Raw genomic sequence first — 20,167 nt, forward strand, 5'->3', positions numbered from 1 at the left:
ATTGAGTTAAACGACCTCACAAAAGCCTACAAGTATATAATAGCAGGGATGACTTATGACCCCATGTGAGGTGCGAGGAAAGTGGAAGAGACATCACCATTTAAATATTTTATTCAATAACTGTATATGTTTTACAGGTACCATAATTGCATAGATCGAGCATTTATACATTTCACTGAAATCACATGAGAGCTGAAAAACCTCCTCACTGTATTACAGGTATACAATCTGTCCCAATAATACCTATTTTACAAATATCATGAACACTAACGGATTCTGTTTAAAATACAGTCTTTGTAAAACTTTTTTCCTCTAAAAGTGCAAGTCTGTAGAGAAAATATGAGGCTTTGTATACAAAGTGCACATATTTAGACCACTAGTAGAATACAAAAGAGAAATGTTTGAGAAATGTCAACAGATCTCTACAAAAGCAGCATCCAATTGAGCCCTTAATTGCTTAATTAGTGAAGGGTCACCTGAATCAGTGACTGTCACCTCTTTAGAAACACCACGGTGACTGAGATACCACACCAGGTATCTCCTTATTGCTTTGAGATAGAGAAAGGAAAATATAAACGTAGATAAATATCCCCTAAAAATGGAAAAACGTACAGTATAACATACAACACATTTGGATCCTTGAGAGTACAACAAATGATATACTAAACTAAAATGTATGGCTATAACAACTCATGAAATCCATAAAAACATAACATAACAAAACCAGATTCCTATGATGGTCGACACTGCTGTGCACCACTGCGGACCCTACTACAGAGACCTTAGGGTAGAATCCTAACTCGAGATCTGCGCAAGTAACTAAACGATTTTGCATAAATCTTGCATTATGTCATAGTGAAATTTATGCCATGATTCGAGTTATGTGCGCAGATCTCGAGTTAGGATTCCACCCTTACAGAAAACTAGTTTAACAGGGTTAAAACAGGGTTTCTTAAGAATAACATAATCTAAGCCTACTCTATGTAAATATGCATCTCCAATAGGCAACTAGTGCTAATTGGTACTTGTTCTGTAAGTGATAGAAATGTTGCTTATATGTCATAATAATATATAATTATAATTGATAATTGATATAATCGAGTTATACAGCTTAATCATTGCGTAGTAGTAGTTATCACATATAATGATACACGCAGAAGCATTGTCTTTTTGCAGCTAGTTAGACCATATGAAGCAACTTTTGGAACAAAAAGCAAGAACACTGAACCACCAACCCCCTCCCCCCCATGTGCTCTTTCCATGACAATAAAGATGGCAGTCATATCTTAAAAACATACAAAGATGGAGAAAAAAATCTGCCTTGAGGGAAGGCTGCTGAGGTCCTATGAAGAGCCCTGAGTCTCTGATTGTGAGCAGCCTTCAGCAGCTACCAGAGAGACACTCTCAATGATCTACATTACTTATTCATTTATGTACTAATTTCATTAATTCTCACAGTGTTTGAAGATGTCACAAAGCAACTGCCTTGCTATATTCAGTTGCTTTGAAAGGTGCTGGAGGTCATTGAATGAACTCAAACTTAGGTAGGCAAGCTCTATTGTAACTTGAATCCATTTCAAATTCAGTTAAAACTAAAACTGATATTAAAAACCTAATCAGTGATAAGATAACTGAGAAAACCGGCATTGGTGTGTGGTTGCCTACACACGGCATTGGTGTGTGGTTGTCTAGTGTAAACTCACCGCATTTATCAGTCCATGGGGTGTGCTCGTTTTAACAGCTCTTCAGCTTTTAAGTCCACTTATATAACAGTTTTTTCTAGCATGTTTCCATTTATATCCACTCAGTGAACAGTTAAATTAAGCAACAGTCTAAAACACACTCCAAATATTAAAATATACAGTAGGGCGGGGTCCTGCAAAACCAAATGTTGACTAAAACAGCAAAACCAAACATAAAATACTTGGTGGGGCACCCAGAGACAAATTAGAGTATGAAATTAATTTAAAAAGGACACTGTTTCCCTCTGAGTTTACATCTGCCAGCCAGGTTTACGGAAAATCACTTCCATCGTAAATTATTGGCTTTTCGATTGTCAAGTGGTAGAGAACCTTCTTCGAGATGAACCTGGGAAGCCAAGATAAAGAATAACAATTTTACATATGGGACATAAGAGATGCAATGTTATGTCATAAGGATGGAGTAGAGAATACTTCAAAGACCTGTCATCCTTCAGCACAAGTGTACAGAGTAAATTGATTTATAGTTATACTGTAGTGTTCTGCTCTACACAAGCACACCCTTAAATAGGAACAAGATGTTTAGTATGGTCAGTGATGGATTAGATTACAGTGTTTCTCAACCCTCTCCTCGGGGCGCCCCAGCCGCTCCACATATTTGATCTGTTCCACCACCAGCTCACCTGATTTAACTAATCAAGTACAAAGCAATTATGGTTTGTACTTGATTAGTTGAATCAGGTGTGCTGGTGGTGGAACAGATCAAATATGTGGAGCGGCTGGGGCGCCCCCGAGGAGAGGGTTGAGAAACACTGGATTAGAAGATTGGCAGTACCCTACCTTGAGAAGGAGTTGTCAAAGACGAGTGAGTAGAGTCCAGGGTTCCTGACCTTCAGCTGGCCTTGGATGGTCTCTTTGTGGGAGTTACAGCGGGTCAGAGGAATCAGTACCTGAGAGCAGAGCACAGGAGGACGAGTCGGACGAGACCTATATTTCAATACGAATACATTACTGTCTGTAGAGTTTTTTAGGGCTTACTTTGTTCAAACAGAGCAACAAATATTCAGTTTTGTACCTTTTTTTCCTCTTTAAACTACAGAGTTTACAATTACCACACTTTGGTCCAGAGGCTTGATTAAAAATCAATGCAAGCTTGGTTTGAAGAAAATGTAATCAGCCAAATAACTATAAACATAAACCTCTTGTTGTCTGGAATGGTATGTCAATATTCTTTTCGGTATAAGTTGATTGCAACAAACCTGTAATGATGATTCTCAAATGGTTGACCAGTAGGGGGCACTGCTCTGCTATTTAGCTCAGCCTAACTTGACTAATGACTAAGCAACTCCCATATCACATCTGGTTGGTTAAGTCATTTGCTAAAATCCACTCTATTAGGGACCAATATAAGTAACAAGGGAGCATTGGTGACAAACCCTAGTTAATGGCAGACAGGTTTGGAAGGCTTTTGGTCCAGCCCAGTCTTTACACGTCTGATTCAACAACTCAAGCACTTTATGCACAAGCACACACACAAGCACACACATAAAACTCCAGAGGATCACAACGGAAATAAAATCCTAGGGTTTTATTGTGTGCTCATTCCTCAACAGCATGTAAGTGTATGACTGACATATGGCATTGATAATACCTTTTTATGTACATTTCATGATTTTCAAATAAAAACTAACCAAACTAACTAAGGTCTGATTGATGAGTTGAATAATCAGCTGTGTTGGTCCTGGGCAGTAAAAGCAGCCTGCACTCCCTAGAACTCTGCAGGACCAGGGCTGGTGACCTTTGACCTACAGGCTGGCTTACCTTGGACTGTTCCACAGGGGTGTCAGTGGTCTCGCGATACACCACACTAAAGGAGATGCTCTTGGGCTCAGAGGAGAACACCCAGCTGATGGTGGGGCCACGGTCGCCCACGGCAATGGCTATGACACTGTAGCAGCTGGACTTGACGAAGAGCTCCCGTGAACCATCGCCAAACTGAGAGATGTCGTCAAGACCAAGAGGGACGACCAGTCTGAAAACACATCAGACATATCATTAATTTGATTGTTGGTGGGGTATTTGGGGATTGGGGCTTACTTACATTAGACTGGTATCAGTCTTGTCTGGGGAGAGAGGAAAAAGTAATGACAAAATGACTCACGTGACGTCTCCTGATTGGAGGAGGTTGATCTCGGCGTCCTGCACAGTGGACACAATATCTTCCGGGTCATCAGGGGTCGTGTCTCCAGTCCCTCTGCAGGTTGGGCCACAAGAATACAACATTATTTACCACAAACCTCTTATTTCTATCAACTCTTATCTGACTAACTTACTTCTTGTAATGATGAGTACATCTGACTAGAACTACTTGACAATGCCAAGACAGAGAGTACTACTGCTACAGTATGACGTTCAGAAGTCAGTGAAGAGTCTCAAAACATAATATTCCTACGATACCCAGAAACAAAGCACCCGATCGTACTGCAGTTGACACTTTCCTATTTGCATGTCTTTGTAACAATCTAAAAATCTTTGCAACTGTACGACAACAAAGGCAGAAAGCTGAAGTGAGGATGAGTGGGTGCTACAGCACTAGAATTCTAATGTGTCCTTGGGGATTGACTAAAGCGAGAAGTCGCAAGTCAATATTTGGCTTTATCTTCACTAACACTTTTTCATGGTGTGTTCTTGCTAATGACACTCACAGAGGCAGCAGCTGATATAAGCCTGTCAGGGATGGGGTGTAAGATTATAGTATACAGGAGGAAAAACACGAAAGTGAGATAATATATGAATGATATTATATGTCTAAATCCTGAAGGTTGTCTTAAGTTCCATCTGATATGCATCAATTCACGGTCATCGTATCTCCCACAGTGAACGCGCCGTCATCTGATCATGATCTTTTATTTACAATCATTCCAGCAGATCTCACAAATGTAAATCAGAAGTGAGTGCGTGAAGGTCACCAGTTACGTTTGTATAAGTCAGTTTGTGTGCGTGCGTGCATGCATACGTGCGTGGTTGTCATAATGCACTCACATATCTAGAACCCCTGGAGGCCTAGCATCTTGTTCCCCTTCCAGGGAGCCCCCGGTTGTTTGGGACAGCGAGTCGCTGTCGTAGATCCCATTCACTTCCTCTTCAGTGATGATGTCAAACACCCCGTCATCAGACTTGCTGACTGGCTGATCCATGCCCGGGTCAGACACTGCTCAAGAAAAAAGGAAATCATTTTTTTTTTAAACGCTTCAGCCTTTATCCTTGTAACTACTGTGTACCACAGTCATTTCATGTCTAAAGTAGTCAATTCTTAGTTCAAATCTCATTTCAATTCCATTGCCAAAACATTGATTGCAAAATCACCCACTAAAGGTGTACTTTAAAAAGCAGAAAAGGGCTTGAGGAAGTGTGAATTTCGATTTCACAATACCAACTGAGGTCTCTGTCCTTATTCCGCAGAATGATGCTGTTACTCTTCAGTTCCTGTTATGAGTTCCCCATTCAACACAAAACCACTTTAAAATAGCTTTCAAATAGAGCCAGAACCACTGCGAGAAAGTGTTTTCAATCAAAACAAATTCACCATGTGGTTTTTTTAAACAAAAGCAGACCCCTTTGTCTAGGTATGTGATATAGAGGACTTTGTTTGTGGTGTGTGTGTGTGTGCGTGTGCGTGTGCGTGTGTGCGTGTGCGTGTGCGTGTGTGTGTGTGTGTGTCCATGTATGTTTATATGTGCATGGGTACAACATGCGGCATATCCGTACAAACAAGTGTGTGTGTAATGTGTATGCTTTTGTGTGTTCATCTTTGTATGTATCTCACCTGTAACCCTGGGTGTGGCTTTGTAGGGGGCCGGGTCACGGGGAGGCGGAGGCCCAGCTCCAGGTGGAGTTGGCTGGATGTCGGCGGGGCTGAGCTCAGCCTCTGTGAACCTCTCCACCACGGCGCTGTGCGTGCTGTAACACTCCCTACAACAGCGCTCCTTTTTCCCGCTGTGCTTGGTCATCACAAAGTTGTTACTACAGTAGTAGCAGAAGATACGTCCACACAGCCTGAAACAACAACAAACGACAAGTGTCTGTGTAGAACAATCACCACCACCTGAAAGCTCTCGAACCTGTCTTAATTCTGGGAAACAACCTTTTTATGCTAACATTTCTTTTTGTGATCAAATGTTTCTTTATTTTCTTTTAAAACACATATAATGACAAAACAAGACAACAAGGCCACATGCTGCAACCAACGCCCCCAACAACCCATACAACCACACCACAACACACAAATTACAATATAGCTATCTAGGTATTAGGGACATTATGCTAACATTTCTGATATCTGATTAGGTTTCAAAGTAGGTCAATCTGCTGTGTAGCCTGAAACTTTCACTTCCGCTTTTTTTGTATACACAAGCCAGACTACATTAAAAACAGACGGTCAGTGTCTACAGTAGAACCACCAGTCATACCCCTGGTTGTGCTCACCTGCAGTGGTGCCGGCGCAGCCACCAGGTGAAATGGCCCTGGCAGCCCAGGCAGTGGGTGGCCTCCTTGTCCACCAGCCACCAGCGCTCCTCCGCCCGTAGCTTCTGCTCAAACTCGAGAGCGTCTGACTTCTGCCACAGTGCGTCCTTATCCCTGCCAAAGCACGCACAACAGCACACATTTGAGTGAACAACAATTCTGCCGATTAGGGTCTTGTAAGTGTACGTTTCTTTGTAATGTGTGAATTACACATTTTATAAATTAGGAGGTATTAACAAAAATAAACCATTACTATTCATGCTACCGTGTTTGTGTCTTACACAGTGTATATGTTACGGTACATGTGGGAATACGGTACATGTGGGAAAACTAGGGTTAGGGTTAGGTGCTAGGGTGACTTGGTACATGCTGGCATGTCTAACCCTAACCCTAACCTTAACCCTAACCCTAACCTTAACCCTAGCACCCTAGCACCTAACCCTAACCCTAGTTTTCCCACATGTACCGTATTCCCACATATACCGTAACATATATACACTCACTGAACACTTTATTAGATTAGATTAGATTCAACTTTATTGTCATTGCAGAGTACTATACAACGACATTTAGCAGTTTAGCATCTAACCAGAAGTGCAAATAGTGATATAAGAACATGATATTAAAAACATGACAATGATAGTGATCGGTACAGTAAGGCACGTACGGTAGTTCAGAGGTATATACAGTTATGATTTATGTACAGTTACGGTAGCTTATAGACAGTATGTAATGTGCAAATATACAGTATGTGCAAAGGTAGTATTGTAAACATGAGTAGTGCAAAGGTTAAATAGTGATCACATTAATCACTCAGGGTGTGTGTGTGGGGGGGGGGGGGGGGTTGTTGGGGGGGATAGTTCAGCGGGATGTGTGGAGGGGGCGTTTGTTTATCAGAGTGATAGCTCTGTGAAAGAAGCTGTTCTGGAGCCTGCTGGTACGGGTCCTGAGGATCCTGTACTTCCGGAGTCTCTTAGATGGGAGGTGGTCAAACAGATCATGGTTGGGGTGCGAGGTATCCTTGATGATGCTTGCCACCATCCGCTGACACCGGGTTGCCTGAAGGGAGTCGATGGTAGGGAGTTTGGTGCCAATGATACGCTGGGCGGTTTTCACCACCCGTTGCAGGGCCTTGCGGTCGGATACATTGCTGTTGCCGTACCACACTGTGATGCAGTTGGTGAGGATGCTCTCAATGGTGCAGAGGTAGAAGTTGGTCAGGAGCCTGAGAGACAGCTGGGCTTTCTTCAATCTCCTCAGGAAGTATAAGGCTGCGCCTTTTTGACCAAGGAAGAGGTGTTGGAAGAGTGGTTGCCCAATTTGACAAGCTGGGGTCTGTTGGTTAGAAAGTCTAGGATCCAGTTGCAGAGGGAGGTGCTGAAACCAAGGTCTCTTAGTTTGGTGACCAGCTTGGAGGGGATGATGGTGTTGAAAGCTGAGGTGGGTCAGGGTGGAGTGAGGTGCCGTAGAGATGTCGTCCTCCGTTGACCTGTTCTTAGGCGTACTGCTGGGGAAAGCTGAGCTTATAGGCGGCCCAGGAGCATCTTCTCCAAGCACTTCATGGAGCCAGACGTGACCGCAACAGGGCGGAAGTCCTTCAGATTCACTGCAGCATAGTTCTTTGGCACCGGCACGATGGCTGTTGCCTTTAAGCACTTGGGGACAACTGCCAAAGTTGGGATTCCCCATCATTATACCACCTCCACCAGCTTGAACTGTTGACAGGGGTTCCTAATAAAGTGTTCAGTGAGTGTATACCATCCTAATATATTATTCATGCTCTTTTTAGCACCCTGCAGTTCTGGTGCTGGCATTTGTGTTTTTTGATCCCCTACTGAGGATGAAAGCTAAGTGAACCATGGAGAAAGCATCAGTGATTGCCAAGAGCACTGAGGAATCATAAGCTCTCTCTCTCTCTCTCTCTCTCTCTCTCTCTCTCTCTCTCTCTCTCTCTCTCTCTCATTCTCTCTTTTCCCTCCACCTATCAGCGCAGGTGATGCGAGGGAATTTCAAAGGACCATGCTGTGTATTCCGTGGGAGGGAATCCTCAGAATACACACTCCCCACAGGGTCCAGCAAACATGCTATCTACTCCCCTAAACAAGGTGAGTAAATAAACGTCAGTGTTTCCCCTACCATTGCCTTGGGGGGGCGGGCCCCAAAAACACAAAATCTCACTCTGTTTTTTATAGTTGGACATACGATTTATTTTCAGGTGAGAGAGTAAAGTCAAAATGACATTATCTGACTGCATTGCCCACAGCAATCCAATATTCAATTATAATTATGTTATAAATTGATATGGATCAATTTATACCTCTTATTAGATTATAAATACTCTGGTTGTTATGTTTGCCTTTTGGTTGACAGCAAAAGGGAGAGAGGAGGATAGAGAGGGAAAGAAGGAGAGAGAGCAGGATGGTGCACCAGAGAGAAAGAGCGCAAGAACCAGGTGAGAAAGTGGACAGGTAGTCAAGACCACATAAGTAAGTAGCCTTGAGAACCGATGGTTCTCGAGCCTAATGGCCCATAGGGCAGGAGCCTATCTCCTGTTTCCGTAGCGTGAGGCGGCTTAATGTACAAGTTAGTACACCCCCTGGACATGACGCTGGTATGTCGCAGGGTCTTATGCCACAGTCCATGCCACCCCCCCAAGGCAGCAAACCTAGGGGAAACACTGAACGTTGTCAACATCTACACATCTCATGTCTCATCATCAAAGACACAGAACTGCCTGCCTGTCTGCCTGCCTGTCTGCCTGCCTGTCTGCCTGTCTGCCTGTCTGCCTGTCTGCCTGCCTGCCTGTCTGTCTGTCTGTCTGTCTCTCTGTCTCTCTGTCTCTCTGTCTCTCTCTCTCTCTCTCTGTCTCTGTCTCTGTCTCTGTCTGTCTGGTAGAGTCCAGATAGGGGCGTAGGGCTTACTGGATGAGTTCTATGAGCCGCTCCTCCAGGTTGGTCTTGGTTCGGCTGAGGTCGTCGATCTCTGCAGCCATGGTGAGGTGATGGTTCTGCTTGTCGGCCTCAGCCCGGTCCAGTTTCTGCTTCAGCTCCTTGTGCTCCGTCTGAACAGTCAAGACAGTCTCTTCATAGCTTAAAGAGAGAGAGAGATACAAATAGTGAGAAGGAGTAAGAGAGGGACTGTAGTGCATGCGATGACATAATGATTTTGACATCCACCTTCATATAGTAGACATCTCTAAACACAATATGAGTTATCGTCACTGTTACGTATTCTGAATCTTAAACTCAGGGATCTTAAAGGGATGGTTCGCCCCAAAATCCAAAATCATATATTTTGCTTACCCTGAGAGGAGACATGGACAAACACAGACTGTTACTTACCACTCTGTTCATCTAAATAGGGTGCTGTTTGGGGTATCACAGGCAGCACAAGTCAAATGATGGTAGGGGGTTATAGCCTCACCTGGTGATAGTGTCTCTCAGTTGCTGAATCTCTCCCTCATGCTGATGAATGGTAGCTTCCGAATTATTTCGGACACATGTCATGTGACAATCTTTTTCTCCAATCAACCGAGAGTATTCCACATTCACCTCCTTCATTGAACACAAGGAGAACATACATTTGTTGAATGAATAATTAATAACACTGAAAACCTTTTTCAGAATAGGTTAATCGACCCTTTTATTCAACTGTCTCCATGCTTTTCTCAATAGACAGGTCTGTAAATTAATAGACACAGCAGATTACGATGTCAAGAGTGTGAGCGGTGGTTCTGTAATTTAACTCTATATCTCAATATTCCAGTTCAGGCAGACCAATTAAAATGTGACACATCCTCTCTACTGTTAAGAGGAAATAAACTCCTCAAAAACAGTTCGGCACCTGCCCTGCCCTACTCTGCCCTGTTCTGTTTTGCAGGGGATTTTGGCTAAATGTTTTGGGCCTCTACCAACACGTTTAGCTGTGTTGCTCCTTCCACAAATGCATGATCCTTACAAGTTGTACCTTGTTGTAAAGGTGACTAATCAGGCTTTCCAACAATATAAAAAAACAATACCAATTGGTATTATTAACACACGTTTAGCTGTGTTGCTCCTTCCACAAATGCATGATCCTTACAAGTTGTACCTTGTTGTAAAGGTGACTAATCAGGCTTTCCAACAATATAAAAAAAACAATACCAATTGGTATTATTAAAAATAATCGTCAGAAATAACGTTTCCAAACTTTTTTTGAGGAGTTTAGATTAAAACTACTCTGCCCTGTTTTATAACGAACACAAGCACTAATCGCTATTAATTAACCCATCTCCTCCCACTAGATCTGGAGACTTATTCCTCTCTCCTTCTCTCATTTGCATTATTTTGCCCTTTGGTACACCTCTCTAATGAAATACAAAAGAATGACCACAGGAGACAAGCTTGACGTGGCTATGGCAGGCTCTGGCATCATTATATTGTATTCATGAAAGATCAGTCACAAACAAATACAATTGTTTCTCTCATTGCATCTGCTGTAAGCATATCAATGGGTGGACATTGCTTAACAGCAATGTCATTAAGTCAATTATTTTCTGCACCAGTATTATTTTCTTGATTGGGGATTTAATTGATGTTAAGAGATGATGATGCAGACCTCAACCTCTGATACTTTGGCCCCCAGACTGTACACCTTCTCCTGCTCTGTCTGCAGCTGGTCTTTCACGTTTCCTAGTTCTTCATTCAGACTCTGGATGGAGAGAAAAAAACATGGTGCTGAAAATGTTGCCATACAAGGGCAATCAAATAAGAATACAAATATATACTGTTCTATAAACTCAAATTAAGTGATTAGCTCAAAGACAACAAACACACAAATAAAGATCGAAATGAGTTGTCTAAATTACTAAATGTAACAGGGTCTGGTGAAAAAGGTTAGGTTTTTCAGATTATGAAAGTGTAGATTGTAAGCTTGATGATGTGTCATACATTGACATCTGAAAATAGTTGAAGGAGATATGCTTATTTGAATGTTGGTAAACCTCAAACAGAGAATTTGAGAAAATCACTCAATCAAAACATGTGTTTGCAACCATTGTGAATGGTAACTAACTAGCAGCTAAAAAGCAAACATTGCTATGTACTAACATCTAACTGCATGTTTAGCACATCACAACATGTTGATAGAACATCAACATGCCAAAAAGTAATGTATCTCTAGGTGCGTTTCCATAAAACATTCTGATTTGCATTTTGAGGTGATTCGCATCAGTTTGAGATGATTCGCATGAGAAATGTTATGGAAACGGTTTGATTCACATAAACGACATTCGATGCAAATCACCTCTAATTCGCACAAAGTCGATACGCTCGCTTAAGATGGTTTTTGCCTTATGCGAATCAGAGTTAATGCGCATAAAGTTTTATGGAAACAGGTCATTCGAATAAACTCTGACGTAGTGACTTTCAATTCACATGACTCAGCTGTTTCTGCTGTCTGTGTCTCCCTGGGTATTCCCATACGCGTGATGAAAACATATCTGCTAAACATGTCTTAGATGGTAAACAGCAAAGAAATGCCACAATATACCAGGACTTAAGAAATGAGATGCCTAACAAAGGATTTGACAAACCCTGGCCCATTTTGTGCAACAAGTGGGAGAGTCTGAAGCAGCGGAGACAGGGTTGCCAAATCGGCTAGTTTTTGGTGGATTTAGCGGTTTTTAGACTGTGGTTAGGCTGGAAATTGTCAATCCCACCTGGCAACCCTGAGTGGAGCGTCTACAGGTAGTATGTCAGATACAGATATCGTACTGCTAGAGATGCACACTCTTTGTTAAAGGAAATAAAGCTTTATTGTACTTTTAAAAAGATTTTGTATGTGTTTTTTGCATTGCAGTTGGGAGAGTTCTTTACATCAAACTATATACATGTAAATACTGACGAAATACTCTGACGAAATTACGTTTTACGTAGCTTAGCTTATTCGCTCCAACCAAGTTAATGGAAACGCTCCACATTTCATGATTCGCATTTCGAAATTCGCTTAACTTTTATGGAAACACAACTACTAACTCAATAGCCTACAAAGCAGGACGACAGACGACACAGTGAACCCAATTCATAAATCCTAAAACAAATGTAGGAGATTTAGTGATCCTAAAACTGTTGTTTGTTCATATCAACACTCTTCAACACTTTCGTAATATGAAAAAAAATATATATATCATTTGCGCAACTTTGAATTGCATGCAGACCTTTTCACCAGACCTTTTCATAAATGTGATGCATTGTTTTCTGCAGAGAGGTTTTCCCAAAGTTAACAGTTTATTCAAGTCACTCACCTTCACTTGGTTCTGATGGTTCATGCTCTCCGAGCTCATCTGGAACTTGACGGCTGCCATCTCCTCATGGCTAGATTCCTGGTGGCTCTTCATCTGGCCCTCTGCTTTCTCAAGCTTTTCCTGCAGCTCCAGCATGGTTTCTGGAAGGTTCTCTGTCTGCCTCAGCTCATCTCTCAGACTGGCATTTTCCTGGCGCAAGGCAGCCATGCAGGCCTCTAGCTGCTCCACCTCTCTGGTTTTCCGCTTCTCCATCTCCTCTATCCTGACCACCTCCCCCGCCCAACGCTCTCTGGCCTCCTCTCTCTCTGCTGTCAGCTTGCAGACGGTCATTCCTAGCTCCGCCATCTCTGTGTTGGACCGGTGGAGGCCCTCCAGGGCCAGCCTCTCATTCTGGGCCTTGAGTGCAGCCAGCTCTCCCTTGGTGGAGGCCTCGGTGGCAGCCAGCTCGGCGAGGGCGGCCGCCTCTCTGTCGCGCTGCCCACTCAGTGCCTCCTCTCTCTCCTTGCACTGGAGGAGCTCAGCCACATGCTTCTGGTTGAGGGCCTCCGTCTGGGTTTTGAGCTGCTCCACCAAGGTCCTGAGCTCATCTCTCTGGGCCTCCGTCACCTCCAGCTGGGCCTGGGTCTTCAACTTTTCCTCCCCAGACCTCTGCAGCTGCACCCTCAGGTCTAGCACCTCCGCCAGGAGCCTGGACACCTCCTTCATGTTTACATCCAGCTGGCCTTCCACCATCGTCAACTTCGCGGCCACCTCTTGGCTCTCCTTGGCATGGACAGAGCTCCTCTCCAGCTGGGCCCTCTCCACTGCCTTCTTCTCCCCAGTCACCCTCTTTATCAACTCTGTCTGTCTGGAGCAGGCGGCCTCTGCCTTGGCCTTGGCCTTATCCAGCTCTCTCTCTCTGGCCTCCAGGGCGTTGACCCTGGCCCGGAGCTCCACAGAACCCATCTCTTTGCTCTCCAGCCGGGCTTCCCGGTCTCTGAGCTGTTCCTGCAGGCTGGCCTCAGTCCTCCGCGAGGCTCCCAAGCTCTTCTCCAGCTCACCGATCTGCCCATGGATGGCCTTCAGCTCCTCCTGCATGGAGCTCAGTGCCCCTTTCACCGTGCCCTGCTCCTCTCTCAGGCCCTGGTTCTCATGCTCCAGCCGCTTGGCTGTTGTGTCCGAAACCTCCGCGGCCATGGCTGCCCGCTGCAGGCTCTCGTCCAGGGCACGATTCTCCTCCCGCAGCCTCTTCTCCTTCTCGTCCACCGTCACCTTTGCGTCGTTCAGCTGGCCCCTCAGCTGCTTCTCCGAGGCCCTCAGGGCGGCCACCTCGGCCTCCAGTGCTGCCCGGCTCTCTGCCAGGTCCTTCTTCAGCTCCTTGTTCCTCTTCACCGTGCCCAGCAGCTTCCCGTTGAGCTCCATCAGATTGGTGCACTGAGTCTTGTAATCCTCTATCTTCTTGGCCTGCTCCCTGATGCTGCTCTCCAGCACGGAGAGGCTGGTGCTCAAGCCGTTTCTTTCCTTGGCCAGGCTTTTGCTCTGAGCCTCACTTTGCTGAATTCTCTGGTTACTGGAGGTCAGTTCTGTCTCTCTACTATTCAGTTGCTCCTTCAGGGAGAGGAGCTCCCCTTCCATAGCCTCTTTTAAATCACCTATGCTCCTCTGAATGTTCTCCTTCTCTTCCTGTACGCTCCTCCTGGCCTCCTCTGCCTGTCTCTCCTTCTCCTCTATGTCACTCTGGAGGTCCCGTAGCTGCCTCTGAAGGTTGCTGGCCTCTTTTTCCCTCACTGTCAGTGCCCCCTGTAGTTTGTCGATGGTTTTGCACTGCTCCTCCACTCGCTCCTCCAGCTTAGCCTTCTCCCCTGTGGAAGACATCACCAACTCCCCAAGCTTGGTCTCCCCCTCTTTGACTGCAGTCTCCTTGATCCTCAGCTTCTCCGCCAGTCTCTCCACTTGCCTCCTCGTCTCCTCCCCCTCTGCCACAGCCTCCATCTTGCCCCTCTCCGCCTCCTTCAATCTGTCCAGCAGCTCATGGATCTTCTGTGCCGAGTCAAAGTAGCTGGCAGCCTGCTGGCCCTTCTCATCCAACGCCCCATCCAGCTTGGCCATGAGCTCCATATTCTTCCCCTCTGCGGCGGCCAGCTTCTCCTGCAGGTGGCGATGTTCGACTTCTCTAGCCCTATCCCCAGTCCTTAGGGCCTGCAGCTCATGGGAAAGGGCTTCCTCCCGCCCCTCTAGAGCCTTGAGTGCCCCATGCAGGCCCAGCTGCTCCTCCTGTGCAGCCAGCGACACATCCAGCTGCCTCTGGAGCTCCACCACCACCCCCCTGAGCTCAACAGCCTCCTCCCCCATCTGCTGCACCCTCTCCAGGAGCTCCCGCTGCTTCAGCTCTGACTGATCGAGTTCCATGCGGAGGTCGTCCACCACGCTGACTTCCATGCCACAAGCAGAAAGAGACTCGTTCAACTCAGTCAGTAGGCCCGGCCCATAGTCAGGGGAGGAGGGGAACTCGTGGGCCTGCTAGAGGGGTGCAGGGGGGTGAAAGTGAGTACCACAGAGAACACTGTTTGTGTTTATTTGTATTAGTATTTTTTTTCTCTCCATGAATGGATGCACTTGTCTGTTTATTATTGTATATAAATCAATAACATTTTTTTTTTAAAGAATCAGGTGGTCAGGGCTATATACTACGTCAGTACCTGTGAGTAAGTGCTGGCCAGACTGCTGATGCTGGAGCTGCGACTGGGGGCCTTCCACATGTGACTTGGGGAGTTTGGCATGCCCAGGGTCCTCCTGTGAATCAGAAAACAGACACAATGTGACGGGGTAATGTGATATATACTAGTGTCATCTAAACCTACATTTCCACTAGTCCTCAACCCATTGTATGCCAAGGAACTTACAAACATGAGGTTACCTAGCAAAGGTGGGCCAGGACGAGTCAAGGTCATGACCCCTAGAGGCCACATCAAACTGGACCTCATTGAGCTCATACAGGTGACTGATGATGTCAACACTGAGGTGAGGCTTCAGGAAGGGGCTGCGTGCGTAAAACCAGTCACTGCAGGGAGAGAGAGGAGAGGAGAAAGGCTGGGGGAGTGAGAAATTAGAAATATCCAGTTTTTTTTATTTATTACCGGTATACACTTTTTCAACAAGTTGATATAGGTCTCTGGGGTCCCCAAAACATGTCATTGAAGTTTTTTGATGAAAATACCACTCAGATTTTAATCTAAAGGCATTCTAACATGACTCTCCAAGCCTCTGTTTCACAACGGGCGGTTTCGGTGTGTTCAGCTGTAACATTAGAGGAGCCATGAGTTTCAAAAAGGCCGACTTTCTCAATACATAAACGAAAGCCAGTAAAACCCCACCCACCCATAAACACTACCGTACTACTGTAGTGTGGGCACATGTTCACTCACCTGAGGAACAGAGAAAGCAGATTGTAGAAGTGAAAAAAACAAAAGCAGAAGAGACATTTAAAGGATTTAAAAGAATCAAAGAGGAAATAATATTCACCTGAAACAATGCACTTACTGAGTAATTCACCTGAAACAATGCACTAAGAACACTTCAATTCCGGGAATAGCAACTTGTCTGTTTGCTGAGCCATGTTTGAAATCCCGACCTACACAATCCCTTCTTTAATCCAGGCAAACACTACTGTGTCTCATATAAATGATTCTGTGGCCCGGATTGAATCACGTGTGTGTGTGTGTGTGTGTGTGTGTGTGTGTGTGTGTGTGTGTGTGTGTGTGTGTGTGTGTGTGTGTGTGTGTGTGTGTGTGTGTGTGTCTGTGTGTTTGTGTGTGTGTGTGTGTGTGTGTGTGTGTGTGTGTTTACCTGGTGACCCTTTGGTTCATCAGGCACTGCTGCAGGGTGTCTGCCAGTCGCTGGTGCACCAGGGAGTAGCGAATGAAAGCCCTTCCCTTCCCTAAGGATGTCTTCAGCTGGAGGGGCAAAATAACACCCTTAACATGGCAATCAAAAACACTATCAATCAATAGCACTCAGGACCATACTGAATTGCATGTAGTTAGCATAATAGCATTATTAATTATTCAACTTCTATGAACAATAAAGACTTTAAAGGTGATGATCTGTATACCTCAGGGATAGACTTGACAAAGCGGATACCATCATTGGCTCCTTTGATTTTAGCCAGACAGTCACTGAAATATTCCCAGTAGTCTTTTCTGGTGCCAAGAAACATTGTCTTCTCCTTCTGGTCAAACTGAATGTCATAGATAGTGTTAGTTACAAGTTGTACTATATAGTAGTTGAGAATATTGGTAAGTATCAGTTTAGAATTGTTATAATCTTTAACTCTGATTGTACCCAGTTTATATAAGGCACAAACAATACATTTAATTGATAGATTCATCGGACCTCAAAGCTGCTATGGGGCCAAAGTAGTGAAAATGTTTTGGTAATATACTGTTGGTTATGAACAGTGACTCACCTGTAGTAAATACTCCAGTTTGTAGGAGAATTTGTGCAGATTTGAGCTGTCATCTGTGATTGGCTCCCCATTTTCCCTGTACTCTTTTGTGAGCTCTGCAACAGCATCTGTAATTGATAGAAAAGGGGAAAGGGAGAGAGAGAGAGAGAGAGAGAGAGAGAGAGAGAGAGAGAGAGAGAGAGAGACATAGAAAGGGGAGACTGAACACAGCACCTTTAAAAAGAAACACTTACAGTCATTTGAAAAAGATAGGACACCCCATGAAAGCCTTTGTCTTTTTCAACATATTTCAACATATGACAATTGATCTTCATTTCAACAATATTGCGAGTTGGAGGTAATATAACTAAACAAATAAAACTGAAAATACAAATGATTTGTAAAATGTAATTAACAGAAATGCAATTTTCATTTTCAGGATTTATTACTACCGGTACTTACTAAAATTTGAATTCCACTGGCCGGAAAATAATTGTGGAGAGCATTTAGAACAACTGCCAACATGACCAAGTCAGACATGACTAGCAAGTTCAGCCCAAGAGCAGACCGCAAGATGCTTCAAGATTCTCCAACAATCCTAAAATGTCATCATGGGACCTACAGGTAGCTCTTGCCATAGTTGATGTCAAAGTAAATGCATCTACCAACAGAAAGAAACTGCAGAAGTTTGATTTTCGTGGGAGGTGTGCAAGGAGGAAACCCTTACTGTAAAAAAAAAAAAAAAACATCAGGGCAAGATTAAAGTTTGCCAGAGAACACCTAGACAAACACCAGGACTTCTGGAACAATGTGCTTTGGACAGATTAATCCAAAGTTAGTTTGGGCACAGTAGCCAAAGACATGTTTGGGACAAACCAAAGACAACATTTGAGCACAAGAACCTCTGTGAAGGATGGGGGTGGAAATGTCATGGTTTGGGGCTGCTTTGCTGCAGCAGCACTTGGCCAGCTCACCATCATAGAATCCACTATGAATTCTTTATTGTATCAGAGCTTGCTAGAGGAAGATGTGAGACCATCCATCCAAAGATTTAAGCTGAAGCGGATGTGGACCATGCAACATGACAATGACCCAAAACATTCCAGTAAATCCACCAAGGAATGGCAAGGAAAAGAAAGAAATTGAGTTCTGGAATGGCCCAAGTCAAAGCCCGGATTTTAATCCTATTGAGATGATGTGGGGTGATTTGAAACGGGAGGTGCATGGAAGACACCCCTCAAACATCACACAGCTGAAAGACTTCTGCTTGGAGGAGTGAGAAAAACGTTCTCCCAGTTGATGTCAGAGACTGGTAGACAGTTATAGGAAACGTCCAATTGATGTTATTTCAGCCAATGGGGGCAATACCAGCTATTAGCATAGGGTGTCCTAACTTTTTCCTCAGTAGGAATTAGCATCTTTGTTCATTTTCTGTTAAATAAATGATCATAAAATTACATTTTCATTGTTTTTGATTAAATTACATCACCTTTATCTATATTTCCATCTGGATAAAGGTTCCAGTCTATGAAGACCAAAACCTTGCGCCAGCTGGAAAGTTTCTTCCCCATGGCAGTGGGCCTCACAAACAAGCCCCCTGCCTCTCATTGACTCTGAGACTTCCACATTTTCTCTTTTTCTGACCATTCTCTGTTACCCCTAGAGATGGTTGTGCGGGAAAATCCCAGTAGATCAGCACTTTCTGAAATACTCAAAACAGCCCATCTGGCACCAACACCCATGCCACGCTTATTACATTGTTGTTTTTATTATATTGTTGTTTTTATCTTATGTCCTATGCTTCAACCACACCGAGTAAATTTCCTGTATGTGCGAATATACTTCGGCAATAAAAATAAGTCTGATTCTGAGATACTGTTTGAAAGAAGACCAAATATTGTCTCCATATTTCTTAAAAAAGAACTAAATATTTCATGGGGTGTCATAATGTTTTTCACATGACTGTACATAGCCCACACTAACTGATGCATTACCCCACAATGAATACTGGTGAAAGCGCTTCTGAGAGAGGCTCTATTACAACGCTTCAGTGGAGGCTGGTTTAGGTAGAAATCGGAGGATGGGCTCATTGCTCATTGCTCATCATGGAACAGAATGAGGAATGGTATCAAACACGTATCAAACCGTCCTATGATTTCCACCTCCACTAGCCTCCACTGATGCACTCCACCTGTTTCTCCTTGATATATTATTCTTTTTCTGCTGAGCAAAAAGATTACTGCAATCTTTCCAGTCAAATAGTGTGTCTCACTATCTGGGAAGTGATTCAAGTAAGTACTTAGGTTAACCCAAGGAATTCCTACAATTACCATTACAGTTCACACACATATCTCACCAGTCTACGACTAACAATGACATTGCATGCACACACACACACAATACACAAACAGACACAGACACTCACGCCACTCTTGATGTGTTTTTTTATGGTTTACAGGTATCTACAGAAGAGACATCCCCCAACCCCTAACCCCCACCCCCCCAGTCATACCTACCCCCACACCGCAGTCATATCAGTCCAGACAGACACTCCCAATCCCTAATCTCCAGTCCCCTTCCACCTCCCTAATGTCCCAGCCCCTTACATTACCCACTTGCCTCGTATCCACCGTAAAAACTGGAAAGACACCTGTGAGGGGTGCACCCTTAGCAAGCTCTCTCTCTCTCGCTGCATGCTAAGAGCGACTCTGTGTGCCCGCCACACCCTTCTGTGCCGAGGGCCACGAGGGCCGGAATTTAGATCCATGGTGTTTTCCCACAGTCCGTGTGGAAGGAAAGAATCTACTGTTGGACCCGATGCCAAGGCAGGAGTCACATCCAGGCCATTGAAACCCTCTCTACCACTGGGCCTTTCTATCTCTCCCTCTCTGTCGCTCTATGTCAGCAGACCACTGTCTACCCCCAACACATTCACACAGACCCTGACACACACATTGTTATACACACACATACACACACGTTGTTATACACACACACGTGCATACACACAATGCCAGCGTACCGTGCAGATCTCTGATAATCCTCTGAAGCTGGCTCTCCCCGACAGCAACCCCGGCAGCCATGGTCTGACACACTCCCGGCAACAGGGTCACAGGGTCACACACAGTCTGCTGAATCAGAGAATCAGACAGTCAGGAACAAAGCATGTGTGTACACACACACACACACACACACACACACACACACACACACACACACACACACACACACCCCTTT

At 44.5% G+C, this 20,167-nt stretch overlaps 1 protein-coding gene across 1 annotated transcript; it reads right to left on the reverse strand.

The window, feature by feature from the left end:
* Window positions 1-276: 276 nt before the first annotated feature.
* Window positions 277-20,013, reverse strand: fyco1a (FYVE and coiled-coil domain autophagy adaptor 1a; the record flags this gene model as incomplete). The annotated part of the gene is made up of 17 exons (XM_080542966.1): window positions 277-2,088; window positions 2,541-2,650; window positions 3,522-3,732; window positions 3,862-3,954; window positions 4,743-4,911; window positions 5,527-5,756; window positions 6,186-6,338; window positions 9,146-9,313; window positions 9,648-9,778; window positions 10,821-10,913; window positions 12,508-15,006; window positions 15,186-15,279; window positions 15,404-15,547; window positions 16,333-16,439; window positions 16,598-16,723; window positions 16,952-17,058; window positions 19,953-20,013. 17 exons carry the CDS (start codon window positions 20,011-20,013, stop codon window positions 2,013-2,015), a joined length of 4,572 nt encoding a protein of 1,523 aa, XP_080399092.1. The 3' UTR covers window positions 277-2,012.
* Between the last annotated feature and the right edge of the window lie 154 nt (window positions 20,014-20,167).

The sequence above is a fragment of the Nansenia antarctica genome (assembly GCF_963989245.1).
Source record: "Nansenia antarctica genome assembly, chromosome: 1".
In the NCBI taxonomy this organism is placed as follows: Eukaryota; Metazoa; Chordata; class Actinopteri; order Argentiniformes; family Microstomatidae; genus Nansenia; species Nansenia antarctica.